Source organism: Micrasema longulum, unplaced genomic scaffold (genome assembly GCF_059751315.1).
Source record: "Micrasema longulum isolate JH-2025_06_02 unplaced genomic scaffold, ASM5975131v1 h1tg000469l, whole genome shotgun sequence".
Classification (NCBI taxonomy): Eukaryota; Metazoa; Arthropoda; class Insecta; order Trichoptera; family Brachycentridae; genus Micrasema; species Micrasema longulum.
The window spans coordinates 1,368,365-1,395,320 of record NW_028277667.1 but is presented as its reverse complement, the minus strand read 5'-3'; the positions used below and the strand labels follow the sequence as shown (position 1 = coordinate 1,395,320).

The following is a 26,956-nucleotide window of genomic DNA, read 5'->3' as shown; positions in this document are numbered from 1 at the left end:
AATTATTGTTGAAACTCTACATTGGTGTTTTACCCGGGTTTCATTAATGTTTAATGTCAACTAAGGTAAAAATACATTCAGATTTTATAATATTATTTCATTTTAATTTAATTGATTGGGAACATAAAATAGCAATTATTTTTAGTATATAAGGAAACTTTGTAATTATTTAAGTTAGTTTGTTTGAAAATGTCCTAACAAGACGAAACGCGTCACAATATACCCTTTGTATACTTTATAAAAAATAAAGTAGAATTATAATCCAATAAACTTGTTTTATTTTGGATACATTACCAAATTAAGTATATTAAAGACCGACTTTATAAAATCTATCAAACTTCCATAAATGTTAAAGAATCATTCATCATTCATAATGACAACTGACGGTTGTGTACTTAATAAACCAGTTAGGAAATTCCAATGCTAGTCATAATGTCTATGTTTTTTCAAAGCAATATTCCAATTTCCAAAATGCAAAGTATGATAAAAAAAAGGTTGCTGTTGTGCATATAAAGTACATTTGTCAATACTTCGTAAATTATCTTTTCCTAATACAACGCGATGTAGAAAAATAAAAGAATGGTAATTAATACATAGAAAGTGATCTTCTTCATATCTTTTCTCTCCGCGATGGTTGGAAATCATCGCAGCAATTCTTACTTTGATGGCAGCTGCCCTGAACTGAGTTCCGCAATGGAACCAGTCATGTAAGTTCTATAGGCAATAGATGCGCCTTCTACTTGCGCAACGTCTTCCTTCGATCCTTCCCCGTAGAATGACTTGTAAAATGTTATATTTTTTGTGTCTCGTCACATGCCCAAAGTACTCAAGTTTTCTTTTCTTTATGGTCATCAGTACCTCTTTAACTTTTTTCATCCATCGGAGAACGTATCGTTTCGGACTCTGACCTGGGAGATTTTTAAAATCCTCCTGTGGCACCGCATTTCTAAGGCTTCGATCTTTAACAAAGTGGCTTGGTCACATATCGCAAATAAATAAAGCGGAGAACGAAATAAATACTCATCCGCCAGTGTCAAACACGGCGACGGCGCTGAAGATAACGGATCGTAATATACTCGGGTAGTAACCATCAATTAATTGACTATAATTAGTCGCTACGAATATTTATAAAACGCTATAATCGTCCGGTTTATGTACCAAATATTAGTTAAAAATGGTATCAAGATTACTTACGGATGTTCATAAAATCGACCCTAAGTCACTATGTATTTTGTTTACATTTCAGACAGTTTCATGACTGTATATAAGAACATATAATTACCATATGGCTTTAGATATGAACATTCAAAATTAGTGTTCTTAAGGGGACCAGAAAGGTTTGAAATTTCATAAAAATCGATGCTTGGTTTTTTACATAATCGATTAATACAATCTTTTAAGAACATTTTGGCGCAATAAAACTTTGATATTCGCAAAATTGAGTTCAGGAGAGCCAAAAATTTAAGGCCATGCACGTTCCAAAACTTTTACTGCATTTTTCTTAAAATATCATTTTCCGCGATGACTCAAGAACGGCTAAAGATATTAACTTGATTTTTTTAAATTGAAGATAAAGATACATAAACTAAACCAATGTCTGCATATAAAAAATAGTTTTTTAATACCGTTTTAAACACAAATAACTTGTATTTTTCGAAGTTTTTGATTTCTTGGCTGCCATTGCTCTAATTTTGACGATTTTTTACAGAATTTAGGTTCATTATATGGAGGGAGACCTCACCAACAAAATGGCGCTAAGAAAATAAAAAAACTCAAACTCGTTCAGCCGGAATCGCGGCAAGAAGAAAGCAGTTCGCAAGTTGCGCGGTCGCCTTTAGATATTATTATACCTCCCAATTATTGATGTTTTTGGAAATTTCGAAGCTTGTTTTGTTCATCAAGAATGCATTAAAAAACTTGCTAAAAAGAAAATTTGTGTATGTTCATTTGTTCGTCCACAACTGTCGTTCGAATCTCACCCAGTTTTTGGCCGTTGAAACCTTTCCGGTCCCGTCTTAATCCTTAATTATTTACTCAATAAAATAAGAAATGCAAAGTTTAAAACTTGACTGCCCCACATCATACTAAATGATTAATATCGTGTCTTATTTATACCAGACAATATTAGAAAAATAAACATATTTATTGTATTCTCCAAATCTAGGCGGATGTTGAATACAGTTCTGTGGGTGAAATAGAAACAGAACCCCGGACAACTGTTTTTGACTCGATGTCCGCTCTCAGGTAAAATCCCAGGTTCACAGGTCGTTTGAAGTGCAATATTTCATTGTTCCTGGACTGGCGCCTGAGGCGTGAGACTGTATCACCTCGCCTTTGTGTAAGACATGATCCAAATACCCTCCATTTGGTTTACAAATGGAGTGCCCTACGCACCACTGGGTGTGCAGAAAGACGAATGATGATAATGATCATATCAAAAAATATTTTTTAAATTTGTCTTTTACAATTTACATTAAAAAAATATATATTTTATGCAACTGTACCGTAAAAACAAAGTACACACATACTTCAGTAAAAGTTTGAGATTTTTAAAGATTTTTTAAAGTGGATTATTTTTTAGATGACAATATTTACATTATATTAAATGTTAAGCAATTAGAAAATGCTAAATTAGGGCTGGCATTTTACACTATAACTACTATAAAATCATAAAAAAAGGCGGAACTTGCATCATACCAAATCATAGAAACAGTAAGAACCAAGGGCATCTAGAATAAAGCAGGTTCTCACTCACCTCTGGAAGGTCTGTCTCTTGACATAGTTTTCCCGGACAAACTCCACAATCTGCTTCTGGGTTCTCCCGCTATATCTGTTACAAATAAAGAAAGTTGGTGAATAATGCTGCCAAGGAATAAAGCAGTAATCTATTCCTGAATTAACTTGTCAAATCTGTTCAAAAAAGGCTAATTATGATATGTTCGCTTTTTAGGCACATTGAGTTATATTCTACGTTCGGATTTTTAAGCAATTTTTCAGTATTTTGTGTAAACATGCTATGGCAAAAAAATCCTGGATTTTATAAAAAATGTTCAATGCATTTACTGACAATAGAAATAACTTGCAATTTTTCAGAGCCTATCAAGCTTTAGAATTTGTCACGATCGTAGAACAACGACGCATGTGACTTTTTTCAACTTTACATCAGAGCGGTTCAATTTTTTTTTGACACTTTATATCACAACTTGATACGTACAAAAGTATATCATTTGATACTTGGGTTAGTTATACAGGATGTTCTTTAAACCCTGTCACATCCGAAACCACGATGATCAGTATGGGCAAGAAGACATATTAGCATATTCAAAAAAATATTTAGAATGCAGAAATTTAAAAAAAATTAAATATTTTAAAAAACAAATGGTTTCTTACTTCTGCAGGGGAGAAGCGAGGGGGGCGTGGCCATGTGGTTGACGGTGTATCAGACTCCCCCCTCCCCTCTCCTCGCTTCTCCCTTGCAGAAGTAAGCAACCATTTGTTTTTTTAAATATTTTACTTTTGTAAATTTTATTCGTTCTAAAAATTTATTTTAATGTGCCAATATGTCTTCTTGCTCACACTGATCATCGTGGTTTCGGATGTGACAGGGTTTAAAGAACACCCTGTATAGTGAATAACCTTAAAGTAAGTGCATATCTTCTGATATAATATATCTTCTTTAAATATTTTACTTTTTTTCCCAATTGTTATTAGGCGGCCTCCGTGGTGTAGTGGTCAAGACGCTTGACTCACGCACGGAAGGTTCCGGGTTCGATTCCCGGTGAGAACACAAAAATTAAAATGTGATTTTTCTCAAGCCTGGGTGTTCTGTGATGTTATTCACCACTGTAATTGAGCCTCCTGGCCTGTTGTGGTGCAAAAAAATAAAATAAAAAATAAATATTTTCATACATAACTTTTTAAATTCTTATAAAAGATTGAACTTTTGGCATGCAATATTTTTTCTTTGTTGATGAGCTGTGAACTATGTCTGCCATTTTTAAGATATATAGTGTTATGAGATGACAGTATTATTGTTACCGGAATGAGGATCCTCTGGAGAGAACTCTAGTTCGATGTCGAGGCATTCGTTTGACCGTTGTACACCTGAAGAAGCTGTGGTTCTCTACACACTTCTTCCAGAAGTTCTTACATTCATTCCGCCCTTCGAAGAAGAACTCCACCAAATCTTTATAGTAGCCCTGGAATTCAATTCAGGAATAATCTTAAAAACGCTATAAGGATTCATTTGTAGGAGTCGTGTCAAAACCAAATACAAATTTCAATCTTGGGGCCATTTTCTTAAAATCTTAAGGCTGTAGTCTGGTAAAACGAACGCAAAATAAGGAAATCATACGATTTTGTCATTTTAAAACAAATGTTTTTTTTTCAATCACGCAATAGTAAAAAAATAAAAACAATCTTTTTTATAGGTATTTCTGTTAAAAAATATACTTAAAAGTTTTATGTAACTAAAATATAATTACTTTTAGACCGGCAGATTACACCATTTCAAATTTAGACTCAACTTAGGTATCTGGGATCTCAATAAAGACTAAGTATTGAACTAAAATTTATTGTAATAATTTGAAGATAATAAATTGAACATGAAAGTGGCCGCGGCAAAATTTTAATTTTTTGTTTTTGAAAATAAATACAAGCATTTAAATCACATGCATTTTTGTGACATTTTCCTTTATTTCTACTTAAAATTATGCCTTCGGTAATACTTAAAAAAAATATAATATTGAAATACTTTGGTTGAAACCTTTTTTTTTAGAATTGTATTATCTTTTTTTGAAAAAAGAAGATAATTCTGGTTGTAATATTCAATTTAAAACAATTTCTTATTTTTAAAAAATTAGAAAACTTACCCATTTCTTCAAGTCAATACGTAACATCTTATCCATAATTTAACTCAAACAACAATATTTTATTTAATGAAACTCAATTATAACTTATGGCATAATAGGATGGGAGGCACTAATAAAGCAATATTAAAACCTCTCGAATCTGCTCAAAAATCGATAATTAAAATAATTTTTAAAAAGCCCTAGCATCAAGTTATTTGAGGAATTTTCAAATTAAATTATTACAAGCAAATTATTCTACCAAATCCCAAAAGGAACACTCCCACACTACCAAAAGTCAAACCAGAGGATGGGTCATGGGGCCTACCGCAAACTCTGAATATTTAATATGTTACCCGAACATTCCAAAACCATGACCCGGATTCAATGAAATAAATTGGTAAAAAATTGGTTACTGGGTTTAGGTACAGAAAAATCGGAAAATTTACTAAAAAACATTCTTAAATGGTATAAATTAATATTGTATAACTGTATAATAAATTAACTAGTAGGTAGAAATGTTATTGTTTATTTTGCATAAAAATGTCTGCCTTAAAACAGGTTGTACTTAGTTAGGCAGACTAGACATGATCCAGAGATATCTATTACCTAGGTGTGTATGTAGTAGCTAAAGAAATTGTTATTTGTTGTTAATAAACTAAGATTATTATTATTGCATGACTGATTTTAAACTTATTGGTTATTTTAATAAAATTTAATTAAAACTTACGTAACCCTCGGGATGCAGTTTAATAAGGAAGCGTTTCCTCTTGAAGGAGATCTTCCGTATTTTGGCCCAGCTGAAGGTGTTAATTTTGGTGAGGTGTTGGAACACCACGATGCCCATGTGCGCCACGGCGATGTTCAGGGGAACTCCTTCGTGGTCCTTGGCAGGGTGCATCTTCATACCTGGAACGGAATCGAAACATGAAAGCTAAATTAGACTTTACATATTTATTTTTATTGCATCAACTGACGAAAGAATCGGCTGATAACTTTGTATTAAAGTGATCTCAGCATTGGAGATTTCAAGAGTTAGTTTATCAATGTACTTAATTATCAATACACAAGTGGATAAATTAATAATTAGCATCTAATAGCGTGACTTGAATGTTAAATTAGAATAAACTTACCATATAATTCACATCTTCTCGCAGTTTCTAGAAGATTTAAGTCAGCTTCTGCGGGGCTTTGTCCTCTGAAAAATAAAACATCTAAGTTATTAGGTATTCCCCCTCATCTTAAGAATAAAGGTAATTTTAAACTAAATTATTCAAGCTGCTAGACTTTGGAATGAGCTACCTCTTCATATAAAAATGCACCTTCTCGAGCCACCTTCAAGAAACACCTGAAACATTACTATATATGCGAGGGTTGTCTGAAATGTTTCCGACATAACAATGAAACAAGTCGTGTTCATTAAAATTTGGTTTTTATTTTTCTACATAGTCTCCTTTTGCATCTATACACTTCTCCCAGCGATGCTCCCATCTCTTCAACCCATCCGAATAGTAGTTAGCGTCCTTCCCTATAGTAATTTACGAAGGAGATGGCCTCCTCATTAGATGAGAATCTATGTCCTCCGAGCGCAACTTTTAGCTCGGGGAACTAAAAAAGTCGCTCGGGGCTAGATCTGGTGAGTAATGAGGGTGGTCAAGCAGTTCAAACCGTAATTCATGGATTTTAGCCATGGCAACCGCTGAGGTGTGAGAAGGTACATTGTCCTTTTCTTTTTTAAATGTGGGCGTTTTTCCGTGATTTCTGTCTTCAACTTATCAATTAATAATGCATAGTATGCTCCCGTAAAAGTTTTTCCTTTTTTTAGGTAATCGATGAAGATAACTCCATGACTATTCCAGAAAACAGTCGCCATCACTTTCCCAGCTATAGGAACAGTTTTGGCCTTTTTTGGGGCCAATTTCCTCTTCGCAGTCTGCTGTTTGGACTGATTTTTTGTTTCTGGAGTAGCATGGTGAATCCAAGTTTCATCTACTGTAATTGATTGGCGCCAAAAGTCTGATTTATTTCGCCTTAACTACGCCAACAGAGCGGTGCAAATGTTCATTCGAACACGTTTTTGGTCCAGAGTGAGCAAACGCGGCACCAAGCGCAGTCAGCTTTCTCGTGCCTAAATCTTGTTTCAATATGCAACAAACACGTTCTTTGGACATGTTCGTAGACTCTGCTTTCTCTCTAACCTTAATCCAACAGTTGCAGATTATAGCCATACTAAATGTTCATCGTCATCCAAGCTAGTACGTCCACATTTAAATTCAGCTGCCAAATTCTTTGATTAATTTTTTTTAACAAATAAAAATCGACGAGCTCATAAAAACACGCCCAACCTTAACGGCTGTTACAGACAAAGTAAACAATGAATTTATCTGAAAATTTTAGCATACTTCAGGTTCATGAATACCAACATAATGAAAAAAAAATATTCCAAACCCGCGAAATTTTAAAATTCCGATTATTTTCTTAACACACCTCGTATATCTGACTTTAAGTGACACTGATTTGCTGGTTTCCTCATAACTTATAGACACCACAATAACTTACATGTGCTTTTTGTGATTCTCCATAATTCTTCTCTCTAGGTCGGAGTCCTGCAGCGGGAAGAATTTGTAGCTGCTCAGGTACGTGTGATCCGGATAGTCTTCTGGCACGAAGTCTCCACATTCGGCTACAAAAAACTTAACACTATTAGAAAGGACAAAATAAACTATTTAGCAGACGACATATCTTTCCTTGAACATAAAAAATAGCAATTATATGAAAAATTAAAATAAATTCAGAATATTATTTACATCCGAGCTTCTTAGGATAAAATAATATCGACGGTTGATAAAGAAGATAAAACTAAGCCAAAGCATTTATTACAATATTTTGAGTTTGTCCAAATGTTTGTAGACAAAAGACTGTATAATAAAGGTTTCAGCTATTTTACTTCAATAAAATCAACAGGTGGAAGAATTGAAGAAATATGGATTTTCAAACATAGGCAAAATGGTTAATGTAACACAATGTGTAAAGTGGCCATTCAAATCAGCCAATGACAAGTCTTAAGCCCTGTAAATGCCTAGACTTCCATATTCCCTTCTCTAATATGTTCTCTATCCCTGTTGTAATTCGTTAATCAAAGCATTTATTATTGACATTTTTTCAAAACAATGATCTAATTCCCTACCATCAAACATTAAACCTGCATTCTACACAACTAATAATATGGGAACATTGTTAAAAAATCACAAAGTCCATAAATATAATAAATCTGGGATATACCAATTAAATTGTAATGATTGCGATTCAATCTACATTGGAAAAACTAAAAGAAACTTTAATATTGGAGTAAAAGAACACTTAAGGTGCTTAAATAATAGTAATTTTTCTGAATTCGCAAATCATCTGATAGAAAATAATACTAACTTCAATAAAGACACTGGATTAAAAGTACTTCATGTTGAAAATAGAATATTAAAATTAGACAACTTAGAAATTAAAAAAGCGATCCATAATAAGAAAACAATAATTAATAACCAAATAAACCATATTTCTTTTAGTCTTCTTCTGTCTAGCTTAGAAAATATTGATATCAAATTACCACCCTAGTAAGGAAAAAAAGACTTGATTTATTGGCGCCACGTGTAGTGTTTAGTTAACATGATAAAAATAATATAGGAAAGAATTCATTAGTTACGTAAACCTTGACAAAGAAGCTTGTTTGCTTTGAAACCGGTCAGTGAAAAAAAAAAATGTGGTTAAAAACAAAGTTTTTTTATTTATTTTATTAGTTTTGTAATCATTTTGGCGAATTGATCATGTCCAATCAATTTAATCCCAGTCAGTGAAGAATTCACTTCCCTCTTTTTTCAATCCAATGAAGTGCATATTATGTACTTCTGGATTACCTTCTTTCAGTGCAAAGATGCTAAGGCTACCAGATTGCAGAGAGTTCCTTCGGGCACCTTTTCTCGTTAGGCAATGAGCCATTTTTCCGTGTATGTAGGCACCGCCAAGGAGACTTATGTCCTCAAATGGGGTATGTGGTGTGCAAGCTGTTGTTCTTTTTAAAAATCTTCCAAATGGTTCTTAAATTCATTGACCATAGGGGAAAGTATCACTGTATTTGGATCGCAGTGTAGCATACAACTTTAGTTGCTGAGTTAAACCTAGTGAAAAAATGAAAAGGTACGTAGCTAAAATGATAAATGGTCAGCCCACTTCAAACTGCATCGAATAAATAAATCAAAAGTGGCGGCACGCCTTACGCCGCATTGCCTGCGCCCACCTTGCACGATGTAGCTGGCCATGAGCGCGGAGGTGTTCTCGTTGCACTGGATGCAGCCGTGCGCGAGGTCGCGCTTGATCTGCAGGCAGAAGAGGTAGCGCGTGAACTCCTCCTCCAGCTGCGCGGGGTCGGGAGTGTAGAACTTGACGCAGAAGCGGAGCAGCGGGTCCACCAGCGACAGTCCCACCTGGCGGCACACTGGCTTCTCCAAGTCCAGCCAGTACTGAAACAATCGCCGAGGAAACAAATTAACTAACATTTAGTATTGAAATTGAACCCCAGAGAGAACTTCCTGACAAACTGACAGTAGCGAGTATAGACCATAGGAGACGTAATTGCTTCTATTTCACCATTAATTTTAACATACCATCCGAGAAACCAATCTCATACAGTTTTTTTTGTAGCGTTGGATGACGTCAGTAAAACGTCTGCACAAACTAAAGAGACCAGGTTTCCTAGAGAGCATTGATTGTGAGAAGAATGGCTGTCATAGCGATACAAACAGCCTAATTTGATTAGAATGTCCATTTTCTGTTGCAGTACGTCTCAGTTTTATAAAAATATGTCAACAAAATTAGTTGATCTCCGCTCTGCTCCCGCTTCCTTTAACCCATGTGTTTCGCCGGCTTTGTGAATCGGTGACGAATTGACCTTGGCTTTGTGAGTCAGTGACAAATTGACCTTGGCCGGCGATTTGCCGGTTTCTCTTTGAAGTGACTTTTTTTGCATTAAAACTGAATGACAAATACCTTATTCATAAAAATGACATAAATGAGTATATTTCGGTTACTGATTTCATAGTAAAATGTAATGATCACAATTCATTTAACATCATTTATTACAAGATATTAATTTAGTCAGATTGTTATTGAAACAGTGTGCTGTATGAACAAATTTTGTCATCTTTATTAGTGGTGCAATGGGTTAAAGAGACTTTTGTCAAAGTAGAAGGAGAATCCTGCTTTGGAAAACCCCTTCGTATACGTGGAACAGATCACTAATCTTATTTATTGACTCGGCGTTAACATTGTGGAATAACATATTGAATTGTATAAATAAAACAACTTTGTTTTTAGTCCACTGAGTTTATATATTTAACACGACATGTTTCGGACACGCAGTACTGTCCATCTACAGGTGTATTTAAAAACTAAACATAAAATTACAAAGAGAAAGTTTAGGTACTGACAGGGGTGGGGGAGGAACTAAGTGTGGAAGGGGTGGAATGGGGGGTAGGGGGTCTAGAAAGTGGGAATATATTAAGTAGTGGAGATGAATTTTGAAAAGTTATGTTATTTATTAAGATATTATTTGAATTTAAGTTTTTTTGAATTTCGATGTTCTCCAAATTGTTCATTATTTTTCCTTTCTTAATATTTGAATGTAAAAGTTTGAGAGTATGTGAGTGAAAAGAATGGTTTGTTTCCATGATGTGGTTGGCAAACTCTGAGAAAGTGTTTGAAGTTAAGGCTCGGTGGTGTTCTTTAAGTCTAATGTTTAGATTTCTAGCTGTTTGGCCAATGTATCTATGGCTACAATCTCCACATTGAATTTGGTATATGCCATTTTTGTTGAGGAAATCTATTGGTGATTTAGAGTTATCTAAGTTTTTTCCTAAATTATTGATTGTGTAATATGCCGGACGGACGTTTGACGGTAGTAATTTAATGATTTTATTCGTTACTGGTCCAACATATAGAATTTTTTGCCAAAATTTATTTTCCGATATACCACTATTGCGTGCCGAGTACATATATGTGTTAGACAATTTATTTCTATTTTTATTTTTTAACATTTTTTCTATGAGCATATTATTATAACCATTATTATTAGCAATTTGTTTGATGATGTTTAATTCGAGTTTATAGTTTACGGTATTTAGGGGAACATTAATGAGTCGATTAAGTAATGAATGGAAACTAGCTATTTTATGTGTAAAAGGATGTGAAGAATCAAAAGGAATTACGGTATCAGTATGTGTAGGTTTGCGGTAGATACTGAATTCTAATTTATTATCACTAACATTTATAGAAAGGTCCATAAAGTTTAAACAATTATTATCGTTTTTTTCCAAGGTGAATTTAATATTGTTATGTATAGTATTGATATGGGTGAGGAAGGAATCTAATTGTCTGTCAGTACCTACAAAAATACAAAATATATCATCTACATATCTAAACCATTTAAAAATACACGATTTTATAAGATGATGATTGGAATTTAAAAGTTCACATTCAAGGTTATTTAAAAATATATTCGCTAAAATTGGTGAAAGTGGAGAGCCCATGGCAAGTCCATCTTTTTGTTTATATAACACATTATTAAATTCAAAATAGTTTTGTGAAGTACAAATATCGAAAAGTCTCATAATCTCCTTTACATTATCATCATCCAGATCCGAATTACATAGAATTTCACTAAATACATTTTTTGCATCCTGAACCGGTACATTTGTAAATAAATTCACTACATCAAAAGACACTATTTTAGCATTATTTGGGATATCCAAGTTTTTCACTTTTTCTATGAATTCTATACTATTTTTAACACTGTATTTAGGATCGAAAAGTTTATATGAAATTATTAAATTATTAAGTAGGTTACACAGTTTGTAGTTAGGTGCACATGTACGTTATTTATACAATTCGATCACTAATCTAACTATCTGGAACACTACCCCCCATAATAAATTACAACAGTGCTACTGAAAGTGAACTTATGTTTTATGTAGATTATATTTGATTGTATGTAGATTGTTTGTTTTTGTAGTTTGTACTCGCCCTGTAGATGCCTAGACTTCTAAATTACCTTCTCTAAAATTTTCTTCATCTCTGTTGTATTGTTAAAATGTTATTGTAATAAAAAAATGTGTCAAAATTAAACAGTGTGGTGTATGAACAAATTATGTCATCTTTATTAGTGGTGCAATGGGTCATCTCTGGTCTCCGTCAAGACGGGTGTCTTGTTACGCCCACCTCATGGCCGCTAGATAACGGCACCGCTTTCTTAGGAAACTTTAGTTTTATAGTTAATTGAATAAACGGGCGATCTTACCTTAGCTCCACCGAGTTCTTGATATTCCAAACCGAAGTAATCAGATTCTAGTAAGTGCAGCTGCCGGCAGACTTGATCGAACAGGACTCTTCCTAATGCTTTTGCCTGTAACAAACAAAATATGTCGTATAAATAACACTTCCCTGTATGACCTTTGATACACTTAATTTAAAAGTTAAGTCAGATGTTCCCAGTATCAATAAAAAGATTTGTTGGCTTTGGTTAAGACTTAATTTTTTTTTAATATGTGAGGGTTAAATATATTTTTAATATGTGAGGGTTAAATATATTTTTAATATGTGAGGGTTAAATATATTTTTGATATGTGAGGGTTAAATATATTTTTAATATGTGAGGGTTAAATATATTTTTAATATGTGAGGGTTAAATATATTTTTAATATGTGAGGGTTAAATATATTTTTGATATGTGAGGGTTAAATATATTTTTAATATGTGAGGGTTAAATATATTTTTGATATGTGAGGGTTAAATATATTTTTAATATGTGAGGGTTAAATATATTTTTGATATGTGAGGGTTAAATATATTTTTAATATGTGAGGGTTAAATATATTTTTGATATGTGAGGGTTAAATATATTTTTAATAAGTTCCTTAATTCAACAATTTTTAGGTTATTTCTCTAAGTTTTAAATAGTTTCCATAGACAAAAAAGTAATTATTTAGAAAAATATTTTTGCGAAGATTTATAATAAAAAGACTTTTAACCATGTTTTTATTGAATTAGAGGTGATAAATATAAATAAATCAAGGTTTCAGCTCTTTAACTTCACAAACATCAACCGATGAAAGAATTCAAGGGATATAGATCAAATATGGGCAGAATGGTGAATGTTAGGTAGTGTGTAAAGTTGCCACTTAAACCAGCCAATGGCAGGTCATAAGCCCCGTAGACGCCTCGACTTCTATATTACCTTCTCTAAAATGTTCTTCATCTCTGTTGCAGTATGTCAATGATAAATAGAAATTTAAAATTTACGTCATTTTCCCAATTTACTTGGAGTGTCCCTAATATTAAACAGTTATGTGAGAATTAGCATAAATACATAGCAAAGTATCCGTCGGCTCTCCGTAAACAATTTAGCAATTGACAGATTGCCATCATTAGTATGCGGAGCGTGGCATTGATCACAATAGTGCTGCACCATTGTTCCACAGGCCCAAATGACTCGGGTCCAATTAGCTAAGTGCGCCAGTGTCTAACACTGTGGTAGCCTATGCTGTATGAAGAGTGTACTGTGTAATTGAATTACAGGTTAGACATATAAGTTTCGAATGCAAACAGAAATATTATTCGCAACGTAATTAAATTGACATACATGATGTTACATGACATTCAAACAAATTTTGCAGTATATATATATATATATATATAGTTGGATAATTTATATAGCGCCATTTTTGTGAAAATCACCTCAAGGGCGCTGTACAGTAAATAAATATCCCAGCACGTCTTGCAGCTACAAAGCGCATGGACGGTTGGAATTCTAGTTCCTCGTTTCCAATTGAGATCAATTTAAGATTATAACAGATAAGAGCTAGATTACAGCACGTCTTGCAGCTATAGAGCGCATGGACGGTAAGAAATCTAGCCCCCATTTACATATTTTAAAAACTGACAAATAAATTAAGTGTATTAATGATATTTAAAAATAATAATATGAATAATAAAAAGGAGTACGATTACAACACATCTTGCAGCTACTAAGCGCATGGACGATTGGAATTCTAGACCGCATTTACAAAATTTAGGTATTTTATAGTTGATACATGGAAACTTGATAACCAATCATCGTGCAGCTACAAAGCGCATGGACGAGTGAGTGGAATTCTATCGAGATAAAATTAATGATATCAATAAATTTGCAAAAAATAAACGTAAACATAGAACATAGTAGAATATCTATAAACCGTTTATATTTACACCTGAGGATGGGTAATACTGATTACCCGAAACTAGTCGTGTTTAATGTATTAAACTCTTGCGTGGTAAATTTACAAAGTGTTTTATTTTAAATAAATTCAAAATGGTTTTCCACAAAGTAAATGCTGAAACAATAAATCATTTGCTTATATCATATCAGAAATTACCATTTTTTGTATTCGGTCCAATAAAAATGAATATTTTACATTATTTCTTAAATATCATATATTGTTAGTAAGTTGTTAGATTTATTTAGCGCAAAAAATCAATTAAAGTGTGTTAAAAAATATTGTCCTTCAGCGGTGTTTGTTTCCATACAATAACACTGTTATATTGGTAAAGCAGTACCTACAAAATACACGAATGCATCGTTCCACCAGCTGGAAAAGAACAATACTCTCCCGGCAGTTACAATACATGCGAGCATATTATGTAATAACGTTTTAAATTAGAACAATCATCTCATAAAGGCGAAAATGCAGGAAATATTCATCAGAGAACCATAAAATTTACGGATAGCATTTTAAAACTAAATTACAAAAAAATAATTGTTTGAAGACAAACATATTTTTTAGCCAAACCTCCGTGGGATTTAGTTATTGGATTGAATTTTTTTGCAAACAGGGCCAATGACAGTTCATAAGCCCATAGCTCTTAAAATATAGCTTGATTAGAATGACAGTTGTCAGCAAAAGTGACGACATAACTTTGTAGTGACGCTAAGGAGTGATTTATATTGACACAAAAAATCGTTTGTATCTGGCATGTTGATTTTTTTTTAATACAATGCTTGACATATAAATCAACATAATTACATAAAATCAGCTTTAAAACTAAAATAAACCTAATTATTACGAAGTTCTTACGAGGTTACTTCATTTTGCAAAAACGTTAGAAATGGGACAAATTGATCAATGTAAATCAATCAAATAAAAAATAACAATGTTTGAGTATGCCCAAATGCTTGCAGACTGGCTGGATTTCCTCCCTAGGGAGTTATTAATATTTAAATCTATTTCAACAGAGAGGGAAAACATTTTTGAGAAGGGAATATGGAAGTCTAGGCATTTACAGGGCTTATGACCTGTCATTGGCTGGTCCACCTTAAACCTTAAACTAGCCAATGACAGGAACAGAGAGGGAAAACATTTTTGAGAAGGGAATATGGAAGTCTAGGCATTTACAGGGCTTATGACCTGTCATTGGCTGGTTTAAGGTGGTTTAAGGTGGACCAGCCAATGACAGGTCATAAGCCCTGTAAATGCCTAGACTTCCATATTCCCTTCTCAAAAATGTTTCCCCTCTCTGTTGAAATAAATTTGAATAAAAAATAATTCATATGTTGTTGTTCATGAAAAAAAGTATTTTATGTATTATTTTTTAGTAAATAATTGTCTTAAACACACTATAATAGGCTTGTTTTTGCGTTTTTATATCAATTTTCGGAAACACAGTTTCATGTTTGCAAGAAAAAACTGATAAAATCACTAGTGACATTAGTTTGGCAGCTGTCATTTTAATCAAGCTATATTTTAAGGACTATAGACTTTCACATTTCCTTCTCAAAAATGTTTTCCCTCTCTGTTGCAATAAATTTCAATCTTAATAACTACCTAGGGAATGAAATCCTGCCTTGTCTGCAAGCATTTGGACAAACTCAAAATAGTTTTATGATATTTGAAAAAAATTTCTGTTACTGTTTGTAATATTGGAAATATTACACAATGCGGTTGTGTTAATGGACTTAACTAAGGCAATTTAAAAAAAATATTTTAAAAAGTATCGTATTGTCAGCGCAATGATTTTTTTAAAGTTTTGTATTTCTAAAATTACTCCATGTGTGGCGTCTCAAGTTCTCTTCCGCTTCTTCTCGGTCAATTCTGCCGATTGGTCCGTTGACAATAAGTTAACCAGAAATCTTCCACAACTCTTTCATTATTGGTTGATTCATATGAACTAGTTATGTCGTTCGAAGTAGTTCGTTTTTATTAAAATATTTAGTTCATACATTTTCGAGGAACTTTGCTGTATAATTTAATGCTCAAATTTTTACCGCGCGTAGGAAAACATTTTTTGTATCCAATTTGCCGTAGGACAGAAGATCCTCATTGTTTTATACTTGTGCGTTTTTCACAAATAAACATTATTTGTTAACATAGTATGTAATACATAAATAGTGCAATTGAACGTAGTTATGCAGAAAACAGCCAGTCCACAATTTTGTAAAAATTAGATATTGATGTTATCGGGTGCAGTAAGGTCGATTCTATGTTCTGCTAAAAACAGCCAGACCGCTTTCATACAAAACACTGTATTAATCACCTTCGGAAAAAGAAGTCGATCACAAAAACAGCATTTCTCAATTCGCAGAAAACACCCACAAAACTAGAAAAATCTTATGGTGCTTTAAAAATCTTTTAAACTGGTCAAATACATAATAAGATTCTTGTTTGTAATATTTAAAAAAACTTATGTATTCATTGCTTATCGTTTGTTAAAGTCAAAAACATTCCAACTATTGTGTAAATTTTATAATTCACTCTTTTCACAAAATGGCTATTATCTCAGATTCACTTTTCTATGGCTGGCTGCTTTCTGTATAACTACATTCAATTGATAGTGTTTACAATATAATAAATAAAAATTAATCAGTTTGAGAAAATATAATTATATTAATTCATGGTGTGTGCGCAGACAAAAATACAAATGAATAGAGGCCATAAAAATTGTCACAGTAAGTGTGAGAAAGAAAGTAAAAATAAAGTTGACCATGGTACAGTACTCGGTGGGCAGCGAAGCATATCTGCACCGACCTTCAACGCTAGCGGTACACACTATGAGTGACCTTAATGTTACATTACTCTGATATCAAGTTCAAGTACTTGAATTCATTATGAGCATTATACTCATCAGCATTATGTAGTACATATGAAGGCATTGGAAGCAAAGATAGCAACCTCCAAAAAAATATTTTTTTGCTTATGTCATTCTGTAGTTTATCAACTTTATTTTTATAAAAATCATGAGTTGAGTTGCAAATGTAGTTTAAAATCATACTTCTGGTGGTTTAATAATAGTGTTTGGAAGCAAACATAGCAATATCCATCAGCCATTTTATTTGACCAATGTGAGGCTTGAGATTTAAATTTTCAAAATGGCCGTGCCATACACATATTAAGAAAGTTTTTTGAATTCGTGTTTCTATTAAAGCTAATTTATTAGTATCTTATAAAATAACATTTCTAACATGAAGACTCTCTTAGGCATTAGTGTGGCAGTTTTTGTTATTTTTCTCGAAAACACTAAAACGGGAGTTTGCTATCTTTGCTTCCAATGCCCTCATATACAGGTGTGTTCAGAAAATATAGGGAAATTTTTTACTATTATATTTATATCAATTTTTTTAAAATTATGTTGGTATACATGCCCCCGAAGTGTGCTAAAATTTTCAGCTGTATTCTTTGTTTACTTTGTCTGTGGCAGCCGCTCAGGTTGGACAGGTTCGGCTTGCTCGGCGATTTTCATCTTGGCAATCCAGAATGCCTCCACTGGGACGATTGAGCCTTAGTTTCGACATCATATCCGTAAACCCATCACCTGAGCAGCTTCCATTCGCCGCTGTTTTTGTTCAAAATTTAAAAATTTTGGAACAAATCTTGCTGCCACGCGTTTCATACCCAAAACATAAAAAAAATTAATGGCATGAGCTAATCAATATGCCAACATCATCAGCGACCGCTCTGATTGTGATTCGGCGATCGTTCATAACCATTTCATTAACTTTTTCCACGTTTTCATCGGTTGTTGATGTGCTGGGGGGTCCGGGCCATTCGTCATCTTCGTCTTCACGGCCATCTTGGAAACGCTTATACCACTCGTAAACTCTTGTTATACTCATAACAGGTTCACTGTAGACCTTTGTTAACATTTCACACACTTTGTTACACTTTTTTTTTTTTTTTACCCAAAATTTGATACAAATTCTTTGATTAATTTTTGCAACAAACGAAAGTCGCTGAGCTCATAAAAGCACGTTTATAAACCTTAGCGGCTGCCACGGACAAAGTAAAACGAAACTGCTAAAAAATTACTTCAGGAGCATGTATACCAACATAATAATTAAAAAAATTGACAATCGAACCCTCCAAACCGGCAAAATTTACAAATTCCAAATTCTTATTTTTATTTTATTGAACACACCTCGTATTTTACATAATAACAATAGCGCTAATACGGGCCGAGAATTTTAACTGTCCATGCGCTTAGTAGCTGCAAGACGTGTTGTAATCTCACTCCTTTTGATTATTACTATTTTATTTATTTTTTATATTAATACACTTGAAACCCACTGAACTTCCTCATTTTCAAAATAGTAAATTTCCAGAGACAAATTTACAACCAGACTTAGAACACTATGAATGCTACATGAGGTTTAAAATAAGACGGTTGACCTTAGTCGAAGTTGCACAGGGGAGTGATGAATCCGAGCAAGTTAATCTAGTTAGTCGCTTCAAGCTATCTCCCGCAATTATGTTCTATAATTGCTTGCGAATAATTTAACAAACTAATTTCCTTAATTTATTCAATAGTAGTGTCGTGTTTCTGATAGCAAACAAAATGTAACGGAAACGTTAAAACACCAGGAATTTTATTTAGCAATTTTCTTGTCTTTTCTTATATTGTATGTTACATTATATGTGGTATATATATGGTAGCAGTTCACAATGGAGTTCTAGTGCCAACTCTAATGTATGGGAGCGAAGTATGGAATTGGAAAAATGATGATGAAAGTAGGTTAAATGCTGTCAAAATGCGATCCCTCAGGCGAATCTGTGGTAAAACGATGTACAAATGTCGAGATCCGTGAACTGTGTAAGGCTGAGATATGCATTATCGACAGAATCAAGAAAGGGGTGCTGCGTTGGTTTGGACATGTAGAGCAAATAGACAACGAAAGAACGGCTAAAAGGATCTATGATGCAAATGTTGATGGATGCAGAAAACGAGGAAGACATGGCACGATCAGGTCCATCAAATACTTGAAGACGGACATGTCAAAAGTAGGAATAATTGGTGTGCGTGCATGAGAAGATGTATGAATTTAGAGGAAGCGAGGTCTGTATGCAAAGTTAGAGTGATATGGGATTCTATCCTCTCTGCCTACCCCTACGGAGAAACGGCGTGATGATTTGTTTGTTTGTTTGTATATATGGTATATTATAATACACTCTGGAACTTCAGCCCTACGGGAAATTGGATACAAAAAATGTTTTCTTGCGCGGGGTAAAAATTAGAGCATTAAATTGTACGGTAAAATTTCTTCAAAATGTAAAAAAAATGCACTACTTTGAATGACGTCACTGGTTCATATAACCATCCAATAATATGAGAGCATTGAAGGATATCCGGTTAGGTCACCGTAAACGAACCAATCGGAAGAACTGTCATAGAACAACCCCTGATGTCACACGCCGAGTTATTTCAGAAATACAAAACTTTAAAAAATCATACTGCTGATAATACGATATACAAAATAAAAATTTTTGGCTTAGACAAATAAAAAAATTAAAAAAGACATTGAACTTCCTTATTACGTTGGAATGCAATGTTAAGAACGGTAAGCTAAGCGACTTTCCCTACCTGGACCTGGAACATGGTGATGGAGTCGTCCAGCATCTGCACTCTGACGGCCAGCATCTTGCCGCCCTTCTTGGGGGTGGCGGGCGGTGTGCGGAACAGGGCCCCTGAGCTGCCGCCCCCGCAGTCCACTCCCGCCGGGGTGCTCAGCGAGTGGTGCATGCGCCCTACAGATAAACATTTGTTTTATTTTAGCATTTCATCGAGGATACAAATAAGTATTTTTGTGGAAACAGTAACACTGGGGAACAGCTTTTAACATAATTTATATTAAGTTCATTTTTTAAAAGTTAAATATTATTGTTATTCGTTATTTATTTATTTTATTTTCTTTTATTTAGGAAACATACAGTACAGTTACAAAGTTTTATATTTTACACAGTTAGACTTAACTCTAATGGACCAGTGAAGTTTCCATATTATAAAGCAATTATATGTAAGGTTAAAGTATTTTTAATTAGCATATTACTTTATTTTATGTATTTAAGACTCTTCCTTAAATACATAAAATAAAGTAATATGTTGAGTAATAAAATCTGGTCAAAATATAAGTATAAATAAATTGCAGAATCATCTGCAGGCGATTACTAGTACTTAATTTAACTCGGAAGAGTCTTAAATACATAAAATAAAGTAATATGCTAATTAAAAATACTTAACTTCAATATCAATACATAGATGGTGCTCCAACACGCTAGTGAATGGTTTCTCATTTAATAAGATATATACAAGAATCAAAATGGTACCTGTGTCGATATTCGCTAATAAGCGGAATGGGGAATGTTGTAAAAACGTAAAGTGGCCACTCAACCCAGCCAATGACAGGTCATAAGCCCTGTAAACGCTCGAATATCGATAATCCTGAATTTGAAAAAATTCTACCTCATCTCTGTAGGAATATTGATAAAAAAATATATATACCTACTCCCCCTCGGGAGAAATCCAGATTTGTGTATGTACAAAAATACACATACCAAAAAATAATGTTGTAATTAAAATAAAGAATGAAAAACATGCTCAGATGTAAAAATAAAATAAAATAGTAGTAACATTAAAATATATATATATATATATATATATATATATATATATATATATATATTTATATAATACATATTTTAAGGGATTCAAAGAAACGATGAGAAGAATCTTCAAGTGAAATATAAGACAATAAATTTAAGTCAATTTAAAAAAACATCTTCAAAATTAATGACACATTATAGTAAGAGAAGCAATATATTGATTTTATATACATATATAATATAAGTAATTAAAAGTAGTTTAGCAGTATAAAAACATGTCAATGCAGCAGAGAAAAAAGAAAGAATAAAGAAAGAATAACAGGTATAGCAAGTAATATTTAAAATTTGAAAAAGCAATATAAGGAGAAGATTTTAAACCAAGAGCGATTTTAGTTATAGGCAGGCAGCCTTTGCTGGTGCGCCTATTTCTCGTGTACTGCTTTTTGTCTGCATTCTTTACCCTTCAAAATAGTTTTTGAACTGGTTGACGGAAATGGAATTTATTTATTTATACTTTTACAATGTTTGTATTATTTTTTTTGTATTACCAATGTTTGTATTACCATTTTATGAAATTTATTAATAAAAAATAATAAAAATAAATAAGTCTTAGTGCTTTTAATCTACCATGGTAAGACATCCTTTTGAGTAATTTGGGGATTTTTGTACCACATCTTTGGACTTTTTCCAGTAGCTCGATGTCTTTGGTAAAGTGGGGCCTCCATACTCCGACAAAATATTAAAAAAATATATTCATGAAATTGTTTACACAAAATAAGTACAAAATTACAAAAGTTTTGTGCATACATAATTAAAATTAACGTTTCTACCTCTCTAATAGAGTAAAAACTCGCGTTTAGGAAGGGAGTCAGTTACCTGTGCCGGAGCTGGCGAAGGCCACGCCCGTAGAGGACAGGTGACCTGTGGAGCTGGAGCCCCCCGGGGGCAGCTGGCTGTCCATCATGCCTCCCGCCCTCCTGGCCGCATCGGGTCACCACACCACCTTCCTCTCCTCTAGCACGCCCATCCTGCCATTGTACTCCGCGCTATTCATCAACACTGCTTCTGCTCTATTATACCCAAACACTTTGTCTTCAACTAGCAATTGTTATTATTGGTTTAGTAATCTAAAAATAAATTGCGCAATTTACTTTATAGTTGTATAAAAACACGGTCTTCTGATGTCGTACACAAGATTTTGCATTGACAACTACCACTTTACATGTCTCCTTGTGCGGGTTTGGGTTTACGACTTTTTCCCCTTTTACATAGCATAATCAAAATTTGAAAAAAAAAAGGAGTATAGATCTAAACATCTGGCAGGGTAAACCCTCGTGTGACTCTAATATCACACGAGTCTACAGAGAATACGAGACTTGATATCCCTTTTATTAAAAAAAATAATTAACTCGTATCTTGCTTACAAGCAAAAAATTATATGAATAAAGTATTTATCCACTTAACGATTTTAATAAGGATGCAGGAGTTGAAATTTTACATTCAAATAATAAAAAAGAACTTAAATTAAACAACATGGAGGTGTTTCACACTAAAAAAGCTTAAAAAAATATTCCTCTAATGAATAATAAAATATCTTTTCAATATAGCCCACTTTTTGATTTCAATCGTGTAACATTCAACCACTTAGCCCCTCCCCATACATTCTGCGACATATCGCTAAATATTATTAACCTACTTTTAGTGCATGTGTATATTATTAACCTACTTCTAGTGCATGTTTAAGTGGCCACTTTACACTTTTAGTGTGTAAAGTGGCCACTTAAACCAGCCAATGACAGGTCATAAGCCCTGTAAATGCCTAGACTTCCATATTCCCTTCTCAAAAACGTTTTCCCTCTCTGTTGAAATAAATTTAAATTTGCATGTAGTGACTGTCCTGACGAAGAGACGGGTACGTCTCGAAACCGGAAGTCGGTAAGTGGTTAAATACTAATAATTAATATATTGAGTTTTTCTACTGACATTTCTTGGTGGAACTGCATTTTAATTATAATAATAAAAATACATTCCACTTTCATTTATAATTATTTTATAAATTGTTTACCAGTGACCGGGTTTCTAATAATTACTAACATTAATTAAAATATTTGACCACAAAGTTAATGCTTTGAACATAAATAACACTAAATTACATGATTATTTTCATAATTTATGGATTTGACTAGAGATGAAACGGTTATCCGGCAACTATCCGGTATCCGGCCTAATTTTACAATCCGGCAGGATACTGGATAGTAGCACAGTATCCAGCCGGATACCGGATAGTAGCTCAATATCGGGCGGATGCCTAGTATTAATTTAAACGCAAAGATTTCATGAAATCAACGTCGCTAAATTGAATAACTGATATTGACCGTGTTTGAGAAGAGGGAAGTAACCCTCATTATTTGAAAAACTGACATTAGAAAAAGAATTTCTTCCGCAAATAAAAAATGTAAAATAACACTAGATCTGTAAATAGTAAACTGGACAAAATTTACACTATATATTGTGCAGATTAACTAATGTCCGAGTACAATATCGCTGAACGATTAAAAAAATGTATCTTTTTATCACTTTTAATCCAATAATATTATGCTACAATGCTTTTAGCTACGATATAAAAACCTATATCTTAATATAAGTTATTATACCATTATTTTATTTTATTTTATTTTTTCAAGAATTATCGGTACAAGTACCTTTTACATTACATACATACATAAGTATTTACAGTGGAGTATATACAGTAACAACTTTTTCAATGCTTACTTAGGAAGAACATAATTAAAATATTGATTCCGCACTAAAATGTTTTACAAGTAATTGTTTATAAGCTGGAAATTTCAATAAAAATATGTCACCTAAATCCGAATGTTTATTACCCAGCGCATGTAGACGATTCAGTACTGAATTGCTAGAATATATTGAGATATGATTGTTGCAGTGATAAAGATGAACTAGCCTAGTCACTCTAACTGGTACTTTAAAACTGATGAGGGCCAAAATTTCAGGGCTGTCCAATACTGAATTAACGATTTTAAATAAAACTAATAAATCATTAATAATTCTCCTGTCCCTTAATTTAATCAAATTTAATATATTTAATAAATAATCATAGTTACGAAATTCGTTACGTATTATAATGGAATTCCATCAAGAATTGTCAATAAATAACTTTAATCAGAACTTTATGCATATTTTTAATTATATTCCTTCACTTAGGTTCTGATACAATACTATTCTACATACCAGCGAGATCAAACTTGGATAAAATTTTAGTGGTAGTCTTTAAAGCATCTTGGGTAAGACATTAGAGGAAGGGTTCAAAATTCAATGCCTCTATCTAATTTTAGTATATATATATAACCAATTTTAGTATCGAATAAATAAGTATTTTCAAATTATGTTTTATTTAGATGAAACTATATGATTTTTGTTTTTAGCAGAACTGGATTATTATTTTTATTATTTGCCGAACCGCATCTGAAACAAAGAATAATAAGTTTTACTATACATATTTAAATAAACATATACTGTATATAATTAATTGGATTAAAACATATGCTATGAATCAAGTTGTGAAGTGTTTTGAAATTAATTTTAAACTTTATTATTTTCAATATAAACATGGGGTGTTGTAATTTCTGTAGATAAAATTGCATTTTAAGTTAGAACACATTACACGGTAAAGCAATTGTTTTGCCGTATTCAATTATTGTTCTAGTGTTCACTTTCCGAGCACTGAAAATCAATCATGCAGAAAGCTCAGAATAGGGGAATGAGGACAATATTGAGATGTGGAAGACGTACAAAAATTTAACATATTTTGACGGTGCTGAACACGCTTTCGGTAGAGCAAAGTGTAATTTTTAATACTTTAGTGTTAATATTTAAATTAAAGAATAAATTATTGCCCTAATACATGTTTTGTGATGTTCAGCGTAATAACGAAAATCATCGCTATCCTATGAGGGGAGGTAAAGGTTTCAGACTCCCAAAACAAGAATCCAGGCAACTCAGAACAATCTGTATCATAAAGAACCTAAGATGTTTAACGAGTTGCCAAAAGATATTAAGGATGCTGGGTCTATCGCATCGTTACGTGGGATGACGATGATTTTTGTTAAAAACAAACATCCATATAGGTAGATAGAGAGAGTGTCATCGAAAAGCGTCTGGATTTTATAACAATGTTTTGTTTTTAAAATTATTTTTTAATATATATTGTTTATTGGTTAAGGTATAACTGGGTGTTCAAATTTTATTTGTACAACTATCTAAATAAATACATTACAAATTACTTGTATTTCAAAGGTTAAAAATAAAATATAAAGCGGGTCGAGTGGAACCAATATATTATTCATTAATCTGTTTCTCGGGGTCTAACGAATACAGAATTTGACAAATATAGAAATAATTTTTCCCCTAGAAATAACTGTTATAATGATATAATAAATCTGTTTCCAACTCCTAAAAATGGTAAAAAATGTAGTTTAAACATTAACATTAAATAAATAATAAGTAGTTAAAAACAAAGAGTTTATATATTAATTATATAATGAATAACAACAAAGTTAGTACTTCAAATATAATTTTCTAGAATGTAAAGATATTGAAATAATTTAACAAGTGTGAATTAACAAGTAAGGAAAGCATAGGACGTAAGATTAGGTATGGAATTTGGATGGAGGCAGGGAAAAGATCTAAGATAAAAAGAGGGATTAAATGATAGAGAGTTAGAGTTGTAAGAGAGGTATTTTACACACTGTGTAAGATTCACTATTGTATCGGTCTAAACATCAGTATTCCTTATACCAGATAATTTTTTGAGAAGTTATAGAGTTGAATAATTTATTTACGATGGTGAGATTCTTCCGAATACACACTTTTAAAATAGTTTCCCTTGTTTCTGTAAAATATTTGTGACACTTCACATCTGTTTGGAAATTTTATCCTAGAAGTTATTTTATCGAAGGCCAGCTTTCAAAATGCGTAAATTATGTACATAAATATGAATCTTAATTGGATTGATTGGTCCGATACAAGCTGATATGAATCATATGATGACATCACTTTCATCACGCTATCAGATAAATACTACATTCTCTAAATTTGTTGCAACAGAGAGGGAAAACATTTTTGTGAAGGAATACGGAAGTCTAGCCATTTACAGGACTGCCATTGGCTGGTTTAAGTGGCCACTTTATAGTTAGGCTTTCATAACTCCCTGGGGAGTAAATCCAGTTATATTATTATTATTATTTATTTTATTTAGTTCTATGATCAACATAGTCTAATATATATTTACAAACACAATATTTACATCTATACTTATTCTAACATTATTTATCACTATTATACACTAAATATCATAATTTATAATATTCACTGTTTCATATGTACATTTTCATTAATTATATTCACTATTTACACTATATATTACCTAATATTTTTCACATATATACTTTTTACATTTAATTTTAAATATATTTCATTTTTTATGCTTTCTGGCATTTCCTCAAATAATTGTATTCCCTTGTATATGTACAGGCCCCTGCCTTATGAGGCAGTTCTGGGACATTGCATTTGATTTCTTTTCCAGTCTTATATTTTTAGATCCTCTTGTTGCATAGTTTCTATGAAAGAACTCATTATTTTTTAGTTTATTTTGAAAATATCTCGGAACTATTCCATTAATAATTTTGTTTATTTCATTAGCAACATTGAATTTGATTATTTGATCAATTGTCATGATATCTAGAAGTTTAATCATTTTCTTAACTTTTGTTCGTCCACAAACATTTGGACATACTCAAACATTGATGGTTAAACTATCTGGTGCAAGAGAATAAGTAATAAAAAAATAAAATAAAAATGAACTACTTTCAACAACGTCACTGGTTGAGATAAATCTCTTATCACATGATAAGAGATTTATAGAAGATTTCCGGTTTGCTTGCCGTGAATCGACCAATGGGCAGAACTGATCGAGAATATGTGAAAATGATCGAGAGTTTCTCACACTCACAACACTAGATTAAAAACTAAGAGCTCCCTGACTGTTCCCCGGATTACAAATTACTTCGGAGAGCGAACATAAAATTGCGTAGTTCCAAGGTTGTTCAATGATCTCCCACAAAGCATCATTGACATGAAAGA

General features: G+C 32.7%; 1 protein-coding gene across 3 annotated transcripts in view; it reads right to left on the bottom strand.

Moving 5' to 3' along the window:
* LOC148281378 (FERM, ARHGEF and pleckstrin domain-containing protein 1-like) overlaps window positions 1–26,956 on the bottom strand; it is a 91,928-nt gene that overhangs the window by 56,594 nt on the left and 8,378 nt on the right. For 2 of the 3 annotated variants that reach the window (XM_088226869.1, XM_088226871.1), the window contains exons 2-10: window positions 21,671–21,921; window positions 19,776–19,939; window positions 12,190–12,294; window positions 9,136–9,358; window positions 7,407–7,530; window positions 5,981–6,045; window positions 5,578–5,756; window positions 4,039–4,199; window positions 2,756–2,830 (exon numbers count right to left, since the gene is read on the bottom strand). In XM_088226869.1, the coding sequence (XP_088082995.1) occupies window positions 2,756–2,830; window positions 4,039–4,199; window positions 5,578–5,756; window positions 5,981–6,045; window positions 7,407–7,530; window positions 9,136–9,358; window positions 12,190–12,294; window positions 19,776–19,939; window positions 21,671–21,758 (1,184 nt within the window). In that variant the 5' untranslated portion in view covers window positions 21,759–21,921. Of the gene's footprint in view, window positions 1–2,755; window positions 2,831–4,038; window positions 4,200–5,577; window positions 5,757–5,980; window positions 6,046–7,406; window positions 7,531–9,135; window positions 9,359–12,189; window positions 12,295–19,775; window positions 19,940–21,670; window positions 21,922–24,046; window positions 24,281–26,956 lie in introns of all 3 variants that reach the window. The other variant, XM_088226870.1, reaches the window with a different exon arrangement.